Genomic DNA, 23,117 nt, shown 5'->3' with positions numbered 1-23,117 from the left:
TAAGTGTATTTATCTATGGCTGTCTGAACAGGGGAGGCTTCTTATAATTATTCGCTGAAAAACTTACATTTAACACAGGTATATTCTAAATCCAGGCCATCAATTTATTTTTTTTCTTCCTACGACTTAAACATTTCATTTTAGTGCGTGATTTGATTTGCAGATTATTGCCCAAACCTGTAAACTGACCAAATACTCCTGAATTTCCAGGAGTCTTTTGTGGCGCGCGTAAAAATGCTTCAGCAGACCAAATCAAAACAAATGTCCCCCATTTACTGAGTCCCATTACGTTTAATCTCAGTGTGAAGGAAATAAATAAAATTAAATTGTGTATTGAATCAAGTGCCTCTTGTTAACAGGCCACCTAATAAATAATTTGCCTCCTTTTTTGTTCCTGTTTCAAAGTTTCAGTGACATGTTAAAAATATCGATCATCAAATAATAATTATTTCACTCTTGTAGCGAACTTTATTCTTATTCGTTTTGATAAATATGAATTTTACATCGTGATTCCAGCATGGATGGATATCTTCTGCAGCGCAGGCCCACACGTGAAGGAATGCGCGCTCTTCCCTCCTTCTCTGTGACGCGCAGAGCGGAACCAGAGGAACGAGCTCTCTGGGAGACTGGGAGGAAAGGCGAGAAGTTGAGCCGGTTAAAGGGGGGGGGGGAGAAGGGAAATATTGTAGTGGGGAGAAGAGGCGTGCCAATAATCAAGGGTTTTTGGATGCGGGCGCGCGTCTCGAAGAACACATGGGAACGCAAAGGTTCAATTACGCAGCGTCACACGGAGCCACTGCGAGAAAAGAGAGGCTCCCTTAGGTGCTGCCGCTGCTGATGTTTTCCCTGTCCCGTCCTATCCTGACTGAGCTGGGACACTAAACTTTGTGCGGGACGAAGTTAAAGTTCAGGCGAACATAGGAGTCGCACAGACGGTGTTTTTCACCAGGATGCAGGGGCTTAGCTCCCGGGCTCACGCCTTTTCGGTGGAGGCGCTGGTCGGGAAGCCCTGCAAGAGGATGAAAGTGTCGGAGGAACACGAGTCGAGCGGCGCTGATACCAGCGACGATGGGAGCATCTTCCCCGGTGAGGACGCGGTTGGTTAAAGGACAACAGCATCCTGTGGCTTTTATTTAAAGGACTTTTACGCACAATTTGGAAAACAGAAAGCGCAGCCAAAGTTTCTTGCTGCGAAGTTCAGCAGATTTTCATCTTTAGGCCACATTTAAAGTTATTTAAGTCTCACAATTTGGAATACATTTATCGTCTTTGGCTCACTCCAGGAATGTTATACTTAGATAATAAAATAACACATAGTTAACCTATAACATATTAACAGTTTCCCCAAATTAAAACAGCCCCCAAAGTTTCGGCTCATGTGTAGATATTTATTTATTTATTTTTAATTGAGAGCTTTCTAATTTTTTTTTCTCTCATTTAGATTTTTTCTTCTTTTCGCTTTTCAGGACAGCATGAATATCCTGCCGACCAGCTCAAGAAAGCAGACCCAGCAACACCGAGGAGGGCAGAGGACACCTGTGAGCCCCAGGGACAGGCTGACAGATCGGGCACTGAAGACTCTGACCCGAGCAGCGAGGAGACGAAGCCGAAGGAGAGCGACTGTCGGCCGGACAGAGAGGTCCGAGTAGAGCTGCAGGGCTCTGAGCTGTGGAGGAGATTCTACGAGATCGGCACCGAGATGATCATCACTAAAGCTGGAAGGTAAAACATCTGGATAAGGAAGAGCAAATTTATAGAGGTTAATGTGAAGGCTTAGTCTGTTACAAACTGTATTTCGGGTGATTTTACTGACTTGATGCATCTTTTTATATAAAGCGTTTAAACTCCAACTGTATTTGCCCCACGAAGAGCTACAAACATCCACTGCCGGCCTGTTATTAGATACAGTATGGTGTAACCTCATGTTGAAGTTTTTAGTGTCACAGTTTGAGATTACAGTTAAAATGACAGTTTAATCAGATACTTTATCTTAGTGTGATTAAAATCTATCAGTTTAGAGAATAGGAGCAGTCAGCTGTGTAGTCCGGGCCTCTGAAGGGGATTACCCATCCAAATAAAATGTAAAAAGACAAACGTCCAAACAGCCGATCATCTTTAATCTGTTCTAACTGAAGGTTAAGTTCCGCGTTGAAGTGTCTGTTGTAAATGAAATCCTGGACTTATCAGGATATGGCATGATAATTACATTAACTGCTCTGCGGTCACAGGTGCGACGTTATCAGGTCTTTAAAATGAGCTGCAGGTAATCGGAGGTGAGCAGATGAACCGCCGGTTTTACAACAACAACACTTCCCACTTATCATTTAATAAGCTGCACAACAGAAACTGAAAGTGGAAATATATTATTTCTTGCTAGCTGCGGTTTTATTAATTAACTCGGGTTCGGGAATAATTCTTATCCTGCATTTTATCTACATTAATTGAACTTTAAAATATGTTTAATATGACGCATCATTTGCATAACGAAACATTGTTGGACATCCGGGAGTGTATCGACTGAATGAATTCAGTTTCTATTTCAGTTTCATAGAAAGCAGTCTGTGGACAGATACATTTTCCAGAAATTAGTTATTAGGACATAACTACTTGCTGAAATCTAAGTTCCGTTTACTCAGTTACCGAGAATACGCGCTATAAATCTCGGCAGCCACGGTGCCCTCAGGGCCCCTGGAGGTCCCCGAACTTTCCTGTGAACTTGGCCGACAGAAGCAGAAGCGGTGCTGCCTCATCTTTTCTTGTAGATGGCCAAATACGCCTTAGTTTTATTAAAAGAGATGAAACATCACTTCTTTCTTGTTGTTTTTAATGAATGACCCTCGCGTCTTTTCTCTCCTCTCATTAGGAGAATGTTTCCTTCTGTGCGCGTCAAGGTGCGCAATCTGGACCCCTGCCAGCAATATTATATCGCAATGGACGTCATGCCCGTGGACTCCAAACGTTACAGGTGAGCGCGGATTCATTTATTCAAACCCGGCACACTTCTGTTTTTCTATTTACTTACATGCACACACCCTCGCAGGTATGTGTACCACAGCTCGCAGTGGATGGTTGCTGGAAACACGGACCACTCCTGCATTTCGCCGCGGCTCTACGTGCACCCGGACTCCCCGTGCGCAGGAGAGACGTGGATGCGTCAGGTCGTCAGCTTTGACCGGGTCAAACTCACCAACAACGAGATGGACGATAAGGGACATGTAGGTAACCCACAAGCTGCTTCCTCTTCCTCTTTGTGCTTTAACTAACGGATCCGTTCGAGCAATAAAATTAAAGGTGAGACCTTTTATGTGCTGGATATCATCCTTTTATTCTCGTGTATTTTAACATCTGAAATTAAATCGTGGCATTTTAAAATCTTTCCAATGAATTCCAATTAATGGTTTATAGACATTTTCAAGTGTTGCTTTTGCGATCAGTTGGTCTGTAAACTGGAGAGCTCTGACTGCTTTAACGGGTTCAGTCCTTAAACTGCTCTCCAGCACATTTTTAACGTTGAGGGGAATCCTGGGTTTCTTAGGGAAAGGAAGGAAGTGGAAATCCTTCTCAGCTCCAAAGCGGCCTGTGAACGGTTTAGCAATCTGCAAATGTTGTGACCAGAGAGGCATTTGGAGGCTTTTCGACTTGATCCTGGTGTTTATAAATCTACACTGGAAACTTGCATGCTTGTGAATTTCACTCGTGGTGTAGAAAAAAACTATAAAAGCTGCTGAGCTGAAACTTGGTCGTCCGTTTACCACCTCATATGGACACTTTGGGACTGCGTCAATTATCGCATTTTTATTTACGTTTATTGTCTTCCGTTTGTTTTTGTTTTTGTTTTGTTTTTTTGTTTTGCTTTTTTAAAAATTACATATCGCTGTTTGGCAGTAAATTTGGCGGTCTAGCTGCTTTGTTTATTTTAGGGAAAAAATTAGCATTTTTGTTCCCTCTTCTGTGAAACCTCATATATTACATTACCATCATTTTTTATTGGGATTTTCTCTTTGCTGGTGAAAAGGAATACTCTGGCTGTTAGGACTTAACCCCAAATTGTCGAATTGTGCCGTTATGTTTATATTTTTTACTCCTTTTCCACAAATTACTTTCCCAAATATTAAAGAAATGATAATATAAATATTGTGCCTAAAAAGCTTATAAACTCTAAAATACCTTCTAGGAAACCGTCACACTCAATTTGTCCTTCATTTGGCAGCATTTGAGGAGAAAATTGTTTCTATTTTTTATGGAGATGTGAAATGTAAATCCTAAAATATTACTAATAATTTGTCATCAATTATTGGTAATATGACATATATGATGATATTTGATGTTTTGTTAGTTTTATTTGATGAAAAGAGCATTTTTGCTAAACACTTAAAAAATATATAGACAACTATTCATAACTGTGTTTTGAAGAGTAATTCATTTTGTGAAATTGTTGTTGAATATTTCCTTCCATTTCCTTCGTGTTAGTCTTATAACCTTCTGTAGTTCAGTAGAAAAGATTCACATCCAGACCAACAGTGAAAAGCACTTTTATTTTATTTTAATTTATTTAATTTTGCATTTTTGAAAACTTAGGTCAAAGCAATATTCACAAACCACAGCAACATTTGGGGTTTTTTTGCACTTGTTTTTCTCTTTTGGACTGTTCTGACAAAAAAATGACACTTAGAAAATTACAAAATCATGTTTTTTTTTTAATTTAAATATTGTTGATTAAGAAAAAGCAATCGTAATGTGATTTAAACATGACTGCAAAATAGAGGTCCACCTAAAAAAAAAATAAAAATAAAAATTTTCTTCATCTCTTGATGCAGATTATTCTCCAGTCGATGCATAAATACAAGCCACGTGTACACATCATCAAACACAACCCTCGCATGGACCTGTCTCAGATCCAGTCGCTGCCTGCTGAAGGAGTGCACAGCTTCTCCTTCCCAGAAACTGAGTTCACCACAGTCACAGCCTACCAGAATCAGCAGGTAACACTCTAAACCGGATCAGATTGGCGAAATCCTTTGTGACATACTCACAAATAAAAGGCTTGAGTTCAGGAACTCTGTGCACTAATGTTGGGTAGTTTCTTTGACAAACATCTGACTTTTTCATGGATTTGAACAAAAATTAAATGATGCTTAGTAAAAGTGACTCAATTTACTAAATTGCCACTGTTTGCCAGATTTGATCAAAAAGCAGATGTTTCATTGGCACGGTTGCTGCGATGATGTTCCAGTGAACAGCTCAGACTGTTTGACCTCATAAAAATGTGCACATTGTGAAGCCAGTGAGGCCCAGTTCCATGTGGTCGCAGCCAAATCATAAATTTGCAGTGTTCTGATTTTCTGCTGGTCCAGTTGCTCAGAGAGGGTGTGTGTGTGTGTGTGTGTGTGTGCACGTTCCCGTTGAGGGGACCTGACCCTGCAGTTGGCTGCCATTCCTCCAGTAACAGAGCCGTCCACAGGGACTGCCAGCTCTTTTCATCAGGGCTCATTTTACTATCAGTGAACGTATTATTACAGAAACTCAGTAACGAGCTGCGACTGTGCCGACTGCTGCAGTCCACAGCCTATTAAAGCGAAGGATAAAACTGAATGACCCTGAACCCCTTCTCCAAGAACCCTGTTTGACATGGCTGATCGCCCTGGGTGCTGCTGGGAGATGCAGTCCCAGAGGGGAGCTCTGCCACTCTCCACGCTGCTGTAAAGCTGAGCTCATTGTTAATTTAACCACGTCACCGGTCGACAAATACACTCTAACCCGTGTCTGTCCCTCTCCTCTGGGCCAGATCACAAAACTGAAGATCGACAGGAACCCCTTTGCCAAAGGCTTCAGAGACCCGGGAAGGAATAGGTATAGAAAACCTCACTGAACACTGAACATAAACACTTTTTATTTAGCTGAGAAAGTACTAAAGGACCCAAGAGGGATTTTAAGTTCAACCACTGAAACCTGAAGCCATATAAAACCTTCAAATAAAGCTGAAGTGTGTAGTGCAGAATTTCACACCTCTCAGTACCAATATTTAAATACCTGGAATAACATTTTTCATTGCTTTTACAGTATATATATATATGTGTGTGTGTGTGTGTGTGTGTGTGTGTGTACAGGGGAGTGTTGGATGGACTGCTGGAGTCATATCCCTGGAGAGGCCCTCTCAGCTTGGACTTTAAGCCTTTCTCCATACAGCTCCAAGGTGCAGTGCTCCAGCTCTGTTTACTTCTTTGCCCCAAGCTTTGAGATTTGAGTTTTTAATGTGTTGATTCACATTTTTTTTAATGTCCTGTGTGTTGACAGGGAGCTCAGGGTCACCCACGAGCAGTATGAAAAGCCTCCTCCCCTTCTCCTCATCCTCATCCCTTCACCCGTTGTCTGTCTCCACGTTCTCCTGCCACGACGCTGCTCTCCACACCTTCACTCTCCCCCTCTGCAGCAAGACCTCCACCACTTCACCTATCATTTCCCCGCTGTCCAGCAGAGCCTTCTCCTCCCTGGGAGCAGACAGACTGAGAGGCCTCTCCCCTCTGCCTCCTCTCACAGACCTCCCATTGTTCTCTGCGCTGCAGGGGAAGAAACCACCCCACTGTAAGGACACATGTCCTCACGGGTCCCCGGGGTCGCCGTGCCTGCTCCCTGTACACTGCCCCCTCAGCCCTCAGGGGTCTCCTCTCCCCCCTCATCTCTCAGACTCTGTAAGCCCATATTGCCTTTACCACTATAGCTTCCCCCTGAACCCCCAGCTCACAGCCATTTCCCGGCACCCCAAACTAGCCGAAGACACTACAGACTATCTGCTGCGCCAGCCTCCGTGGCCCCCGACCACCAACCACTGCCTCTGACAGCTGGACCGCACTTGCGGGCTGCGGCCCATTGAGCGTAAAAAGCCAAAACTGAATGCACAAAACAGAAAGGGGCTGATTCAACTGAGAGGAGAAATGTGGCTGTGGGGACTTACTTGTATTTATAGATGATTTTACACACTGTGTTGGAGTTACCAGCACACACACACACACACACACACACACACACACACACACACACACACACACACACACACACACACACACACACACACAAAAAGACCCCGAGGCAGATCGTGAGCAGCTCCTCTTCATTCTGCAAGCTCATCTAGAGCCAAAGAAGCCAACAGTGGAGTAAACAGAAACATTTCTGTTCAGGCAGGATGCAGATTTTTATTTGGGACAGTTTGCTTTTGACAGTTCAGTCCCCCATTTTACTCCATCAAGGACTGTAACAGTGTTACCAAAGAGCATCAGCAATAGGACCCGAGGTATGTAACATAACTATTATAATGAATATGTTTGTTAAACTGACCATAAGTGCCCATTAAAGTCTTTTTCTTATTTTTGTGTTGAGCTCCACAAGTTCAAAATGGTCTTTTTACACAATTTCAAATACACACACACACACACACATATATATATATATATATATATATATATATATATATATATATATATATATATATATATATATATATATATATATATATACATAACAGCAGTATTGTATTCAGTTAAATACAAAATACATTTCGGACTAAAGCAGTTATATGCTGTTGTGCAACAGGAAGTGAGTTTGAATACAAAACCATGAAAGGATGCACATTATGTTCCAATTATATGCCGGTGTTCATTTAAAATGAACAAAAGCGTGTTTTGTGTTGTTGGATCTTAGTGTCAGGCCTGGCCACCCCTGACTAATAACATGAGCTCATCAGGTCTCTGTGTGATTTTAGGGGAAGAACAACAGCTGCCAGAATCCAGGCAGCCAGTTTCCATTCCTGCATTTTATTACCAATAATAGGGCTAATCAGAGATGCATGGAGGTAAAATGGTTATTCATTAGAGACCTTTATTAGACACAAGACTAGATCAAGACTGGAACAAGGCCCTTTGCTCCCTGAAACAGTCTAAATCAGCCCCTGCCATGTATGTTGTGTTGTAACATTGTTTCTAGATCAACAGCAGAGACTTCTTTCTTTCTTTTTCTGAGTTATGTGAAATACTTTCAGAGTCAAATGGAAAGCTCTCACTACTTCTGGCCAGCATAACACAGTTTTTTTGTCTATACCAAAGGGGGCACGCCCGTTCAGCCACTGATGTGATAATTCCTGCCTTCAGCTCACTGAGAAACCAGCACCCGTTCATCCCTCCCTCTCTCCCTCCCTCTCAGCAGAGCTTGGAGCAGCAGTTTAGGCAAAGCGGGGGGGAAATGACCTGTTTCCCGACGAACGTTCACAACCAAACAGCAATTTACTTGTCATGGTCGAGCGTGGTCGGTGAGCTAATGCGCGCTGGACGTGGAAATAGCAGGAAGAAGTTAATTGAGGATCTCAGTCAGGGGATGGCCCGTGTTTTGGTGAGCAGTCAGGTGCGGCGCTATCAAACAGCCTGCTCTTTGTCTGCAGACAGACATAATCTGGGCAGGTTATTTGATACTGTCTGTCATTTCCATGTTGGCCTGCATAGGACAATCATTTTAAACTCCCTACTAATTCCTGATCTTTCAATTAGACAAATTGCTTTCATACCGGGAGAGCTGAACTCTGCACCTGCCACTTGCCTGTATAGTAAAGCAGCATGTGTCTTTACTAGGGCCTAAACACTAGCATGCTCCACTGCAAGCAGTAAACAAGAAGTTTGGAAGAAGAGCTTTTCCTGCATAAATTTTGCAGTAGGGAAAACTGTGTTTGATAAAACAGTGTATATTAATAAATGAAGCAGTGCACTTGCACATCAGGCTTGTACTCGCTGTTTTGAGTGCCTAAGTGTGTTCATAGTATCAAGTATGGCTACATGAAGTGCACGACAAATGGTGTTCTCGTAATGGTCAAAAAAGTTGAACATGGAACTAGACACCATTGAGGACCATCAGCGATGCCAGTGGGAGGATTATTCAGTGGTGAATGAAACCGCTTTTTCAGGCCTCATCTTTTTTTTGGTGTTAAATACATTATCATTTACACTGTTAAAGTATCAGGACAGGTCAGAAGTGTCCACACTGAGATGCAATGATCGTTCTACATTTTGGAAAATACTGATTTGCTATCTTGGCTTTATATGAGAAAACTGATGCAATTCTCAAGTCTAACTATGAGACAGAAAGTTAGCTTACTTTAGCCTAGGTTAGCTTAGCACACCTGGAGGAATATGCCTCCATACAAATGTAACAACACCTCTGATTCGCAATAATTTGCAAGAATCATGTCCTTTATTTAATTGTGCACGCACAGAAGAGCAAACAGGACAGTTTTTTTTTTTTTTTTGGCTAGGTGAAGCAACTGTGTGTTAGAGCCATATCAAAGGTGGATGTAGTTTCCAAGTATTAAATCTGAAGCCAACACTGAAGTGAATTACACTCACATTCTTTCTGCTGGCCTGCAGGGCGCGACTCGTCTGATTGTAAAAAGACTTCCGGGGGTATACAAGTCTGTGATCCTTTATTCTGTGACCTTTGTAAACACTTTCCTGATGACTTTAAGTCAGAATTCATTTTGTGAATTCTGGTCATAATTAGAGCCAGAAACAAGGAGAACGTTTGCTCATAGACTCACACCTTGTCAATCATAAGTCGCTGACAAGTCATTAGCTTTTTCGGCTAACAACTTGTCAACAAGTGCTAACAACCTGTCAATCACAAGTTGTTAGCCAGAGCGCGTGTGGTGTCCTCGGTTTCACAGATCTAGCGTGCTCTCGTTACGTCTGGTTCCAAAATGGTGACGGTGAAAATGCTGAGCTTGAGGCTTCATAACTTTACAAACCAATAGGATAGCTACCATCCATCTTTTACACTATGTATTTTTAGACCCCAGAGTTGGTTGAAAGTAACAGTTGGGTTAACCTTTCATCAGCTTACTGACGAATTTCCATCCCCGTCTATTCATCCAGTTTATGAATTTGCTTTATAATGTGTCAGCATAATCCTCTAGTAGAAATAACATAGAGGTTGTGCTTTTGAAGCAACAAAAAGGTGCTGGGGGGGGGGGGGGGGGGGGGGGGGGGGGGGTTCTGGACTGTTCCACTGTGATTGACAGGTAGTAAAGGGAGGGAATTTGACCCTGATGTCATTTGTTTCCAATCATGTGAAATGGCATCCTGAAACAGGAGAGAGGCTCAGCACAGAGTCGGAACGTGTAAATATACTCTGCCTTCATTAGATTAAAAAACACGACACACACACACACACACACACACACACACACACACACACACACACACACACACACACACACACACACACACACACACACATACACACACACACACACACACACCAGACAAACACGTGTATGTCAGTTATCCTCCAATAATAGTTGCCATACACTTGTGCACAGTCTCACACACACACACACACACACACACACACACACACACACACACACACACACACACACACACACACACACAGTCTTTGCCCATTCAGCTTACACGCCCTGCAGCCAAAACTCGTGTTCACCTCTGCGTGTCTCTTGTGAAGGTTTATACTGGACGCTATTTTCGCTCCAAACTCAATAAAAGCTGGTTATTTATCAGGTCAGATTATGGGACATGACTGAGCTCAGCTGTAAAGTTAAAAGTGAAACCAGCTGTGGCTGAAATTGAATTACACTCTGTGAGTAATGTGAAAAGCAAGAGCAGTTTAACAGTTATTAAGCACTCCTCTACCGCCTCATCGACCAGGCATACGCTACGCAGTTACAGTGAAAGTGCTCCTCTCCTTCTCTCTGTGATAGTTATCTCCCTTCTGTTTTAGAAGCAGTTATAAATAATCCTCCTCTCTGACACAACCACAGTGTGAGAAGTCTCCGCATATTTATATTTCTCTTTCTTTATGTGCACGTGTATACTCTTCAGTATGGCCACACGTGTGCGTAGACAGGGGTCACAGGGGCCTTGCGTTGGCATGTGCTCACTGACAAGCAACTGTCTTACAGGAGCAGAGGTTAGATGAGAGGAGGACAAACCATTTTAACATGTGGTCTGGCAGCTGGCCTTCATGTTTGTGTGTGTGTTTTGGGGTTTCCTCCGTGTGCTCCATCTGGGCCTCACACTCATGCCATCCATCAGACAAAGTGTTAATCACCCAAACTGTTCTTGCATTCTCCCTCCTACCCTGAATCTATACTTAAGATCCTTTACTCAATCCACGTGTAATACTTTACGTACCTTCTGATCTGCTATATTTCAGAGGATAATTTAGCTTTTTTTTTTTTTTTTTTAACCCTGTATTTATATCAATCCTGAAAAGGGGCGTTCAACATAATTAGTACACTTTCAGCTTTGTGACAGTGCATTATGAGATCATCCATTTAGCTGCAGACTATCCGAAAACCACAACACGTTCTGCCCCATTATGAGGAGCCCGCCGTGCATGTTTGTTAATTCCTCCCCTTGTCTGCTGGGCCAAAGGGAGATTCTACAGGTGTGTGAGTGAGAAAAAGACTCTGCCATCAGTTTTATTTAATACAAGCCTATAAATCAACCCTTTTGGAACAAGAGATGTGAGATATTCTTTTTCTCTTTGGCCCTATCTCTGGCAGAGGGATAGATTGTTCCTACCTCCTTTTGCTTCCTGTGTATGACAGGTTATCACTCCTGGGACAGATACAGAGGGGGGGTGGGGGGGGGGGGAGGCGTAAGAATAGAGGCAGAGTGATTGAGTGAGAATGATGCTCTGTGGCTGATGTATCGGATGGCAGATGAGGGGATGGGGTGAGGGTGCGGGGTGGAGAGAAAAAAGTGATTTAGCACTGGTCTGTACTCTCCTCTCTTCTTATCCATGCCTCTGCTCCTTTCATGTCTCAACCAAGGGTCGACCCGCCCGCTGCCCCAGATGGTGCTGTCTGTCTGGGCTGCCTTCTACAGGATGTGCCCCTCTCACCCCCACATCTACAGACCTATACTTGCGTAATTGATTTCAGGGGGGGGGGAGGCCCTCTTTCTCTTCTGTTTCACACACACACACGCGCGCGGACAGCTTGCCAACAGCTAGTGCCCCTGGTGCACACACACACATACACGCGGCCGGCGCTGTGCGCTGTCAACGCTAATTCAATTTGAGACGCGGAAGTGTGACTAACAGCAGACCTGCAGAGTATTTTACCATATGCGCCACACACACACTCCTGGCAGATCACTCCTCACACACAAAGCTCTGCCACATCCACTGCTTTAATAATGTTATTCCAGAGGTAGAAATCCTCTGTAGAGCTTTCTTCTCTTCCTGTTTCCCTCATTGTCAGGAGGAGGCGTCTGTCAACAGCTACTGATAAACACCTTATTAACCCCTTCATCCTCACTGCCTAATCCAGGATTGCCTTACCAGCAAAGTTAGACGTGGCTAACACGCAAAAAGAGACAACAAAGAACGAGCGAGGAACCAATCAGAAGCAACCTGGTAGTTAAGGAGCCACTCATCAGTACTCCCCTAATAACTTATGAGCCAGAGCCATATACTAACTAATTTATTAAATGTACTTAAATGTACAGCAATAAGTAGTTCAGAATTCTCTGCAAATCATCTTCTTCCTCGTGAGCTGTTCCTGGTTAAATTACTCAAACACTGCACAAAACATTAACTAATAATCCATTACTCTCTGTTCAAAAATTAATTACTCTTTTTGTGTTGTCTCAAGTAGTGAAGCATCATACTAAGTAGTTACCCAGTAGTTGTACACTGCTTTTACAGTTAAAGTTATCCCCTCGAATCATGTTACTACAGATAATATTTAAGAAATACTGAAGGAACTACTGAACTTTATTTATGTAGCACTTTGCAACATTGCAAAGAGCTATACAAGGGCAACAAAATGAAACAGAAGTAACAAATGGGCAGTTTGTTCCAGAGCCTCGGGGCCCTGACTGCAAATGCTCTGTCCCTTTCAGTTTTCCCTAAACTCTGTCCGTGGATGTAGGTGGGAGCAAGACGTGAAGCTCCTTAATATTAATCAATGAAAATTTTACAGTCAGTTCTCAAACATACTGAGAACCAGTGTAAAGATGCCAAAATAGGAGTGATGGGATCCCATTTTTTTGTTCTAGCACCTGAATTCTGTATAGTCTGCAGTTGTTCAATAAGACAAAGGTGGGAGTTATATTTTGACCTCTGTCTAATTATTTTGCTAATTGTTTTAATCACTATCTACCATATCTACTATGTGTGTGTGTGTGTGTGTGTCTTTTATTGTAAAGTGTCAGCAAGACATGCTTTATGACAGTTTGTGTGTTGCAAGATGGCAAATACCATAAAGGTTTCAAATTCAGTATTCAATTCACTTTTAAGGCTTTTATATGGTAAATTCTTAGAGAAAAACCCAACAATCAGATGATCCCTGTAAGCAAGCACTTGGCAACAGTGGCAAGGAAAAACTCCCTTTTAACAGGAAGAAAGCTCCAGCAAAACCAGGCTCAGGGTAGTGCAGTCATCTACCAGATAGCATAATATAAGCATTTAATACATTCAGAAAATATAACGTAACTAGTGCACTGCATAAGTTTAGTAGCACCAAAACTAGTAAGATATGGCATAATGCATAAAGTACAAGTGGATTTGATGTGAATGATATCAGTTTAGCAGGTATTTGGTGGAAAATGAAAATGTCGTGGTTAACAAGAAGGTCCTGTGTTTGAATCCAGGCTGGGGCCTTTCTGTGTGGGATTTGCATGTTTTCCCTGTGTCTGTGTGGGTTGTCCCACAGTTCAAATACATGCATGGACTTAGGCTAATTGATGACTCTAAATTGGCTGTAGGTCTGAATGTGAGTTTGAATGGTTGTCTGTGTCTCTGTGTTAGCCCTTTGACAGATCAGTGACCTGTCCTGAGTTTACCCTGCCACTCGTCCTATGACAGCTCTGTTAGGCTCCTACAACCCTGAATTGGACAAGTGGAAGAAGATGAATGAATGGATCCACTTCTTCACTAAGTGGAACAAGAGTATCATGTGCATATTTCTAGTCAATTCTTCCCAAAGGTTTCAAGTTTATTACTCTTAGTGTGATAAATTCAGGCAGTTTGGCTAAATAGAGTAAATCAGACAAAACCAGAAAAGGCACGATAAAGTGTCGTCATTATTTTGCAGCACATGGCCTTACTGAGTGTTTTGATCAATTGTAATGTCAAATACAGACATGGACACATGGTACACATACATTCAGGTGTCCTGACACAAAGACTGGACATGCACCCTTGACTTTTCCTCCTCAGTCAGGAAGAAAAGTCCAGGCACGATGACAAGCTTCAGTGTAAGAGATATCAGGATGGGTGATGGGGTGAGGTGAGGGTTAAGTTGAGGGGGGTTAACAGGGGTGGTGGGATCAGGTGTGTGCCTGATAGAGGTTGTGAGAGGGGTGTGTGAGCAGGAGATTGGTTAAATCTTAATGAAGCGTGCTTTACAGAGCAGGGATGGACAGGGTCAGCTGTGTTGGGGTGTGTGTGTGTGTGCGTGTGTGTGTGTGTGAGACAGTAAAATTGATTAAAAGCAGCATTAACACGTCTGACAGGATACAGTGGTCAAGAGGTGAGTGGAAACACGGGGAAACTTTGGTCTGGAACAATTAGACACACACACACACACACATACACACACACCTACACACACACACACACACACACACACACACACACACACACACACACACACACACACACACACACACACACACAGAGCAGCAGCAGCAGATGGCAGCTGGGGAAGGCCTTGGGCAGCAGCGATTGGTCACACATGCCCATCGATATCTGAGTAGAACCAATCAGCTCAGCTTCCTGTGTTTGACCTGACCCTTCACACGTGGTAATTGAATATTTCAAATGGGAAACTGAGAGGTGAAAGGAAGACAAGCAGGAGAGAGGAGGAAAAAGAGGCTGCGCTGTGTCAGTGTGTGAGTCTTTTCCTTTTACAGTGTCACTCTAAATAGATCTTCTTACTGTCTACACAGGTGATGGTTAAATGTGGTCTTCACTACAACAACAAAAGTTGCATGCTAAAAAAAAAAGTAAAATCATATGCTTTAAAATTGCAAATCTTAGTTCATTTCATTTTCTCAGTGTTTCGATCCAATTATAGTGCACATTATACTATGACTATACAGCATCAAGATTTTATGAATGTTTAGATCACAAAAAATTTGATAGAACAATTTTTGCTGACATGTTGAAAAGAGCTACATAATTTAGGGCTCATCATATGTAATTTAAGTATTTGGATCATTTTATATATGCCTGCGTGGTATCCAAGTACAGCAAGTACCTTTTTTTTTTTTTTTTAGCTCTTTCTAGGGCAATATCACAAACTTATCAACTCATTAGGGATCCATTAATTAGCATTTCCTCCCATTTAATGCTCAAGAAAATATTCCTGCTGAATCCCAGTTTGTGACTGTTTAAACCTGTTTCATATCTTGTGTATGAATCATAGAAGTCTACCTGATCCCCCTGTTGCAATTAGAGCTTTTTTGCTGAGCCAGCATTTGTGGCTCTGAGCAGCCCCCCCCCTCTCCTCCCCTCCTGTGCAGAAACAGTCGGCCATGGGGACACGACCACCACCCAACCAGATCCCTTCCTGTCAGCAAGTAGCACTCCTGTAGGAACCGGGACAGGGAGGTGTTGATGGCGCCGGAGGGGAGAGCTGCTAGGTGTCAACACCTGACATACACACATATACAAACACAGGTTTCCCCCACGGTTTTGCTCACGCAGGAGTTATCTCCTGCACATCTGGTGAAAACATCCCTGCACATATGTTATGATGCACACAGTGGAGTGGGGGGAGGCTCTCCCAGCTTTAATCATGTTGAAAGAGAAGAGATGACCATTGAAGATTAAAAATTTATTTAAAGCAAATAAAAAAATAAAGTATAAAATAAATTTTGTGCTTCTTACCGCAAAGGAACATGGAATTTTAATTTCAGACCAAAAAAAAAAAAAAGGAGAAAAAAAAAATGACTGACAGCTGCTGGATCACTGAGGTCAGTGGAAAATAAGAACAACTGAGGACTTAAACAAGCGGCTGCGTGCTTAAACATACTGCAGACATCGAACTCATCAAAGTGTCTGGAAGTAGGCAAAACAGAGACTTGTGTCAGTCTGGGAGTACTGATGATGATGATGATTGTGGATGTAGTTAAGTGTGTGCTGATGATGATTAGGAAGGACACAAAAGAGGTCAGAGGTGGCCGAGTGTCACTCCGGAGAGCTCCCTTCAGCTACAGGGTTGCGAATGTGTTCATGTGAAGATATTTGTGTGTGTTTGGACAGCACCTGTAATGGCTCCCAGCTGAGACGTGCCTCCACCCCCTGAGATATGGTGTGTGTGTGTGTGTGTGTGTGTGTGTGTGTAATGAGGTACTGGCATGCGAGCAGCGTAGGGCCGCTTCCTCTACAGGTGACACCTTTGACCCCTCATCTGTTCCCTGTTGGAGGAGAGAAAGAGGAGGGGCACAAAGGGGAAAAAATGGAGGGACAGAGCGGAATGTGTGGTGCACACTTCAGCCGAAACACAAAATGACAAAAAAAATGTGACAAGGACAACATGTTGTAATGCTTTTTAATGACTTTCTGTTTGTGAATAATGCGGTATGAGCCTTTGGAGTGGTTACTGCTACATGAACAAAGTTTTATTCAGTACTCAAGGAAACAATTTACCTGGAGAATTTTGTATTACAGTCGTGCAGCTGGAAGCAAAACAGAAGCAATAACTGAAATGTCTGCATCCTCAGTCATGCAGTATACACAATGCAGTTGCAGTAAAAGTGTGCCCTTAGAATACCCACTGAGTCAGTAAATAAATTAGTACATAAATAAATATATTACTTTTTTGGCATTATTTACAGATACAGTCAGCAATGAGGTAATAGCTGTCCACACTTCTTTTTTTCTCAACTTCCTGTCACATATTTAAATATACACATATCAGAGCAGAACCTGTCGCTGGCTACACTTTAAAAATGAGTGTGCAAAACAACATTATTACTGAGTGCTACAGTCTGAAGCAGGACTGTAAACGTCTTACAAGTGTCCTTTTCTGCTTTCAAGCTTTTCTTGTATTCCTCTCAAAAGAAAAAAAAACACACACACACACACACAAACCCAGAACACAGTGTAGGGCACAAAGCCTGCAGGCACATTGTACTTTTTGTTTTTATGGGGCCTCCACCTTTTCTTTTCACTCCCTGTGACTTCTTCCCTTTTCTTCTTTTCCCTCCTCGTCACTTTCTTCGTCGTGTCACTACGACACCTGGTCTCGCAGCCTGGACAGCCTCTGGGAGAGCTCATCCTGACGACGACGCAAAAGACAAGACAGAGAAATCCGTAAATGGAGACAACTCCGCAAAACCAGTTTTACTATAGATGCTTTGGTTTTAAAATCACTGATAGTCCAGTTATTGATCCTATATATTGATCCTTTTTGTCCTCTGTGCTGAGCTGTTGAGTTTACAGTCCCAGTTGCACATGCCTAGAGACCAATCAGCGACCTCCTGGCAATTCAAAATCCTTGTGACCTCCAGCGCCCACTAAACGACTGAAATTCAGATTTTCATTTGCCAGGTGGTTCCCATCGGGAAATACACATTTGGTGTTGTTTGCCAGGAGGTCGCTAACCAGTCTCTAGGCCAGTGTGACTGGGGCTTAAAAGTTATCTTCATCCAAAAGGATTATAATGAAACAGGGTGTGAGTCATTAAGTAAAACATTCACTGCTGTAACGGTTTTGTTTACAGGGATAAAGGGTTAAGCCTGACAGACCATGTAACAGTTTGTGTTCTTTACAGATAAATACCAAAGCCGTGACACTAAGGAAAAGGCCAAAACCAAGTCAAGAAAAGCATAAAAAGACAAGTTTCCTCAAACAGGATCGATGGTGATGTCCTTTTTGCAGATGGCTGCACAGTTTCCACTGTGACTCTTAATGGCCTATGAAGACCTAATTTAAAATCTATCATGTCTTTTGTGTCAAATATATTTACTTGAATATAGGACTCGTTGCACTATTTAACAAAATGGTAAGGGACCTGGCCACAGGTGGTGTCACTGCCCCGGAGCTGCCTAACAATAACAGATTCATCTGCATACTTGTGTCTTTCAAGTAGGTACTTTCAGCTCCTCCCTTATTTCCCAGTGGATGGATATGCTTAATTTGGCGCAGATGACTTCAGTGTTTCAAGTTTGGTTAATAAAAACCTATCAAATATCACACATATGTCACCACAGCCAGCGTTCCAAAGTACAGATGTTTAGGAGCCAATTTGCAACTGTACACAAGATGAATCGGTCAAACGTTGGCAGATAATAATCGATGAGTCCCGGTGAGGCTGCAGATAGTTTCCAGATTCTGTTCTGTGAAGTGAAAACACTGAAAAGCACAACTGCATAAAAATGATAAGAATGAATGTGTTACCTGCTCTGCTGATGCCACAGATGAAGCCAGTGAAGAAGTCTGGCCTGCAGGAAGCTCCAAGTTAAGATCCAAGCTAAAAAAATAAATACATAAAATCTAATTAATTAATCTTAATGAGCTTTTTGAATTTCAAGGCAGCTTTGTAATCAGTGAAAGAGGTGCACCCTAGAGCTTAATGAAAGTCATTTAAATAAAGCTTTTAGTACAGTTCATTTTATGCACTCTGGTTTCCAATTTTGCTCCTAATACTGTCAGCCTGTGTATAGATCTTACCCTGCTTCATCAGCCATCTCGTGCAACAGCATATCCACTTCATTCTAGGGACCCAACAAACAAATAAGAATCAAAAGGCAATACCTTTAGATGAAATGACTGAGTAAAAATGGAGCGAGCCTGCATACATAAGCAGCAACAAGAGCGCAGGAGTTCTTCCTTGTTGGGAGATAACGGGGTTTGTTACCTGAGGGGTTGTCAGAGTGGTTGTGCTGCTCATGGTGTCCTCCATCTGGGCTGTCTGCACATCAAGAGTCTCAAATTGCTTTTCAAACTTGTCCATCAGTGAAGAGATCTATGCAGAGAGGAAAAAAAGAAAAAAGAAAAAGGTAATGAAAAGAAATTTCCTGAATAATCGTTGTGCCATATTATGCATATCGGATAACTTTTTACCTTCTCCAAGTTCATGCTTTTCAGTGTAGCATCCATAGACTTCACCACTCCAGACATGGATTTTGACACCTGGGAAAACAAAACATGAAATAGAGTACTGAAGCTCAGGTAATCTTCTGTACTGTTTCCTGATATGCCCACTAGGTGTCACTTTAACCCTTTTAACTAAACACTTTGTCATGACTATGTCTCACACCAGAAGCATCTCTAGTAGTTCTAAAACGACACTGATTAAGGATTAATCTAGTCAAATACAAACCAACCGTTAGGTAAACAAGCTGTGATAAATGGGTTTATAATTAATGCCATGGCATTAACTTTAATGAGAGGCACCAACATTACAGCAACACACAAGGGTGCTCAGAGGTGTTGTTCAGCTATGACATCTCACGCTCTCCTTCCATTTCTGCAGACATTATTTTTATTCAGTGAAAAGGTCCCTTTCCTGTAGTGATGTTGAATTAAAGCAATTTAAAAGAGGCTGTCGCTCTCACAAGAGCGAGAAGCTAATAGCACAGGGTCTGAAGCACATCTAATGACATTATGTTATTGGTGTCTATTTGTCTGCATGTCTGTGAGCCCTTTTGGTTGATTCTAAAGTGGCTGCACTCTTCAGCTCTTCATCTCCTGAAATAAGATGTCATTTTCAGGAGATGCAGAGTAAGAAAAACAAATACATGTATATTTGATGTGGTGAACAAGCACACTATATCTAAGACAACAGGTTTTGATGTCAATGCACATGCAAAGCTACCATGAAATTTTGACAAGCACTTTATATTATACATAACTGAATGGGAAATATATGACAAGTATCTTGAATAGTTGCAGCTATTGGGTAAGAAAATATAAAAAGAATGTACTTTTTTTTTTTTTTTTTAAATATGCTACTGAAATTACCTGGAAAATACAAGTAAATTAATCCAGGGAACCTGACGGAATTGAACGTGCGATGACATTCAAAAGGCTTTTTTATTGGTCATCAATGACATGACACTGGAAAGCAAGGCAAGTCTACAAACCCTCGGCCCTCAGTCCTGACCTGGTTCATAGTGACAGCGGTCTGGACCCTAGAGGCTACAGCGTCCACACGGGCACTCATCCTCAAGAAGTTAATGGACTGGTGCTTCTGGCGGATGGCATTTTCTGCATGGATCCTCGCTGCCTCCATATTACCCTTCTGGATAGCCTGAGAAACACAGCACACACATACAGTGTAATACACAGTACACTTATGCTGCAGCCCAAATTTTCCAGACTCCAATAAATATATCAAAATAACCTGTTTCACTTTAGTTTTTTCAGATTTTTCCTCTTTATCACATTTCCTGGAGTTGCGCTGTAGTTCCTTGGCAGCAAACTTGAGGTTAAACAAATGTTCTGTAACAGCTGGTCAAGGGTTCATGCTAGCAGAGAATTAGTAATAAATCCAAATTACAGCCTAAGGCTTATTTGTCCCAAGTCAGTGCTTTTCATGATGTTAGTGAAAATCTAGCCCCATATTAAATGAAATATATCAAAACAAGGAAGACACCACTCGTGTTTTCTTTCAAAACTACATGACGGAGGAGAACATTCAATCCAAGTATGACCGGGTTAGCTTAGTTACCAAGCCCAATTTATGCCTAGCTGCAGTTTCTGCTAGGGAAATGCACCCATCGTTTTGGACAGTTAGAATAAAAAGGAAAGGATACTGTCCATATTCGACATGACGAAAGTCTTTTTCTGTCACGAATACTGAGTTTCTTTATGTACAGATACAAGGTAGCATCCAGCTAAGCGCGGAGATGCTTGTTTTGATTTTTGAGGGCTGTACCACCGCAAGATGAATCAGTTGTGCATACTTCCGCATTTGTTTTGATACGGTTAAAATGGGGTGGTCATTTTTTTTATTTGTCTTTCCGTTTAAAAAAAAAGTCTTCTAATCGTGACATTTTAATCCTCCGGTTAGGTGGTTTAAAAATAAATGATACCGCTACGAAAAAACGCTACTTATTAGGCGTATTCACATCACGCATGCGCCAAAGAGTGTCGTTTAGGCAGTAAGAACTTTCCTGCTTAGGTTTGATGATCAATTTTTACCGAAAACAAAAAAACAATAACAACGACCGATATGTACACGTGTAAAATAACCTTATGTCACCAGTAAATAAATATTTGCATTATAATATGACTAAGACCCTCGCAGCGAGGCTGAAGAAAGATCTGTGAACCATCTTAGTTTATGTTTATCTTTGAATACAATCGCTGACACTTCTGGCCACCTTTCACCGTCGTCACACTTGATCACGATTCAGCATGACGTGCTCGCGCCTTTACGTCACGTTGGAAAAGTGGACGGGGCGCGCGTGTCCAAAGCAAAGCAGACAAGTTCCGTCCAGGCTAAAAATAGTTTACCCGGTATCGGTAGGTTGTGGTACACGTCTAGTGACGTCATTTGTGCTTTTGTGTGTGTGTGTGTGTGTGTGTGTGTGTGTGTGTGTGTGTGTGTGTGTGTGTGTGAGAGAGAGAGAGAGAGAGAGAGAGAAAGAGAAGGAGTAAATTGACCTTTTCCACAGAGGCAGTCGTGTTTGACTTAACGCTTCCACGCATGTTCCTTTCACTTTATTACGGATGCATTAACGCGTAGCCAGGTAACATCTGTAACTGCTTGTTTATAGAGTCCCGCACGGAAACAATGACTGTGTGAGCGGACACAGCAGGGGAACACATGCGGGGATTTATGGTGCAAGCAGGGGGTTTAAGGGATGGAGCAAGAAAATTGCAGTATGAAGGGGAGGAAGGATTACTGGCTGTAATTGTCCAGATAGAGAAAGCGCTCCAGTGTGTGCGTGTGCGCGCACCGGCCAGCCAAAGAGGGCTGGGGTTTGGGGTGATAATGGGGGGGGGGATTAACGGCTGGGTTAGGGGGAGGGTGCTGCATGGATGACTCATACTATATCTGCTGACACTTTGTATGGACTCAGCATTAGATGTAATGATGTTTTCGTGAGGGAGATTGAAGCGCATGAGAAGTGTTTTGGGAAAATGTTCTCTAGAACTACACAGTCCAATAGCAGGCGGGGTCCTGTCAGATTATCACTGTATATAACGCTGACATTTCTGGCCTCAACTCCCCAGCGCAGCCACAGCAGTAATACTGAGGTGATGTGGTAGCAGTTGGGTCTAGCGCTGACACATCAAACACACAGTAGCCGGATAATAAACTGATGATACTCTGAAGTACAACGCAGTACAAGTAAACTTTTATTCTTTTAAATACGGGGCCGTCACGAATACACAAATTATCCCTGACACTTGTTAACGCCCTCTTTACCCCACCACCACCACAACCCTATCATTGTTGTGAGCAGACTGATCCTGCGCGCGCGCGCACGCACATACGCACGCACACTCCCAAGTCATAACTGAATGACGGCAGGTCGCTATGGAAACTGCGTTACGCTGCAGGCGGCCGAAGGAGAAACAAGAGCGCGAGGACTCGTTTCATTCTTCATTTCAGCACCACGCGCCTCCCGGACAGCGCCCGAATGAACTCGCGCGCAGATTCTGGCATCGCACATCGCCGCGTCAGCACCGAGTCTAAACGGAGGGACTTCAGAAGGAAAAAACAAACCCAGTAGAAAACACAAACTCTCCGGACCTGTAGCTCGGTGGACACCCGCTGTTTAATTCCGCTGACAAGTCAGGAGCCGCTCGCTCCCTCGAATGCCTCAGCAACAGGTAAGAACATTCAGCTCTGAAGTTTCTTAATCCAATTTTTAATGCTCACAAGTGCTGCCCTTTACCCTGGCAGGCACTTAATTGCGCTTAATTGCCTCCACCTTCCACCTCAGGTGTAAGTAAGTGCGTGATTAGGTGATTAGAAGAGCAGCAGGGCAGGATGAAACCCAGCGGGGCTCTTACATTGCTTCCAGTATATTCTAGGTAATGATGGACTGTGAAACTGTACAAGTGGTGAACTATAACACCCAGCAGGTGGAGAAAAATATTGCTTGTATTTTATAGAAATATACTAATTAAGCAGCTGCATTTAAAAT

At 42.6% G+C, this 23,117-nt stretch overlaps 3 protein-coding genes across 3 annotated transcripts in view; 2 read left to right on the top strand and 1 right to left on the bottom strand.

Moving 5' to 3' along the window:
• The first annotated feature begins 811 nt into the window (after positions 1-811).
• Positions 812-6,957, top strand: tbx22 (T-box transcription factor 22). The gene is made up of 8 exons (XM_030740006.1): positions 812-1,086; positions 1,467-1,722; positions 2,864-2,965; positions 3,041-3,215; positions 4,818-4,982; positions 5,786-5,850; positions 6,108-6,193; positions 6,295-6,957. The coding sequence occupies exons 1-8, from the start codon at positions 951-953 to the stop codon at positions 6,834-6,836; spliced, it is 1,527 nt and encodes a 508-aa protein (XP_030595866.1). The 5' UTR covers positions 812-950; the 3' UTR covers positions 6,837-6,957.
• Positions 6,958-16,580: 9,623 nt separating this feature from the next.
• LOC115786840 (charged multivesicular body protein 1b-1-like) lies at positions 16,581-20,919 on the bottom strand. Its single transcript, XM_030739291.1, has 8 exons — positions 20,772-20,919; positions 20,360-20,457; positions 20,120-20,266; positions 19,078-19,146; positions 18,872-18,979; positions 18,685-18,728; positions 18,412-18,484; positions 16,581-17,290 (listed from the first exon to the last, which is right to left on the bottom strand). The coding sequence occupies exons 1-8, from the start codon at positions 20,785-20,787 to the stop codon at positions 17,243-17,245; spliced, it is 603 nt and encodes a 200-aa protein (XP_030595151.1). The 5' UTR covers positions 20,788-20,919; the 3' UTR covers positions 16,581-17,242.
• A 1,674-nt stretch (positions 20,920-22,593) lies between these two features.
• The window catches only part of LOC115786427 (terminal nucleotidyltransferase 5C-like), a 39,050-nt gene continuing 38,526 nt past the window's right edge, over positions 22,594-23,117 (top strand). The window contains exon 1 of the mRNA XM_030738564.1: positions 22,594-22,800. Coding sequence (XP_030594424.1) covers positions 22,786-22,800 — 15 coding nt within the window. The 5' untranslated portion in view covers positions 22,594-22,785. The remainder of the gene's footprint in view (positions 22,801-23,117) is intronic.

This window comes from Archocentrus centrarchus, chromosome 10 (genome assembly GCF_007364275.1).
Source record: "Archocentrus centrarchus isolate MPI-CPG fArcCen1 chromosome 10, fArcCen1, whole genome shotgun sequence".
Taxonomy (NCBI): domain Eukaryota; kingdom Metazoa; phylum Chordata; class Actinopteri; order Cichliformes; family Cichlidae; genus Archocentrus; species Archocentrus centrarchus.
Note: the sequence above shows the minus strand (reverse complement) of the source record. Positions and strands in the feature narration are given on the sequence as shown.

What these genes read in the sequence shown, in the direction of transcription:
- LOC115786840 (XM_030739291.1), bottom strand. An exon ending in CCGCTGTCACTATGAACCAG is followed by an intron (nt 19,147 to 20,119) that starts GTCAGGACTGAG and finishes TTGTTTTCCCAG; the next exon opens with GTGTCAAAATCCATGTCTGG. An exon ending in AAAGCATGAACTTGGAGAAG is followed by an intron (nt 18,980 to 19,077) that starts GTAAAAAGTTAT and finishes CTCTCTGCATAG; the next exon opens with ATCTCTTCACTGATGGACAA.
- tbx22 (XM_030740006.1), top strand. Translation starts at nt 951, where the DNA reads ATGCAGGGGCTTAGCTCCCGGGCTCACGCCTTTTCGGTGGAGGCGCTG. An exon ending in GTGGACTCCAAACGTTACAG is followed by an intron (nt 2,966 to 3,040) that starts GTGAGCGCGGAT and finishes ACACCCTCGCAG; the next exon opens with GTATGTGTACCACAGCTCGC. An exon ending in CAGCCTACCAGAATCAGCAG is followed by an intron (nt 4,983 to 5,785) that starts GTAACACTCTAA and finishes CCTCTGGGCCAG; the next exon opens with ATCACAAAACTGAAGATCGA.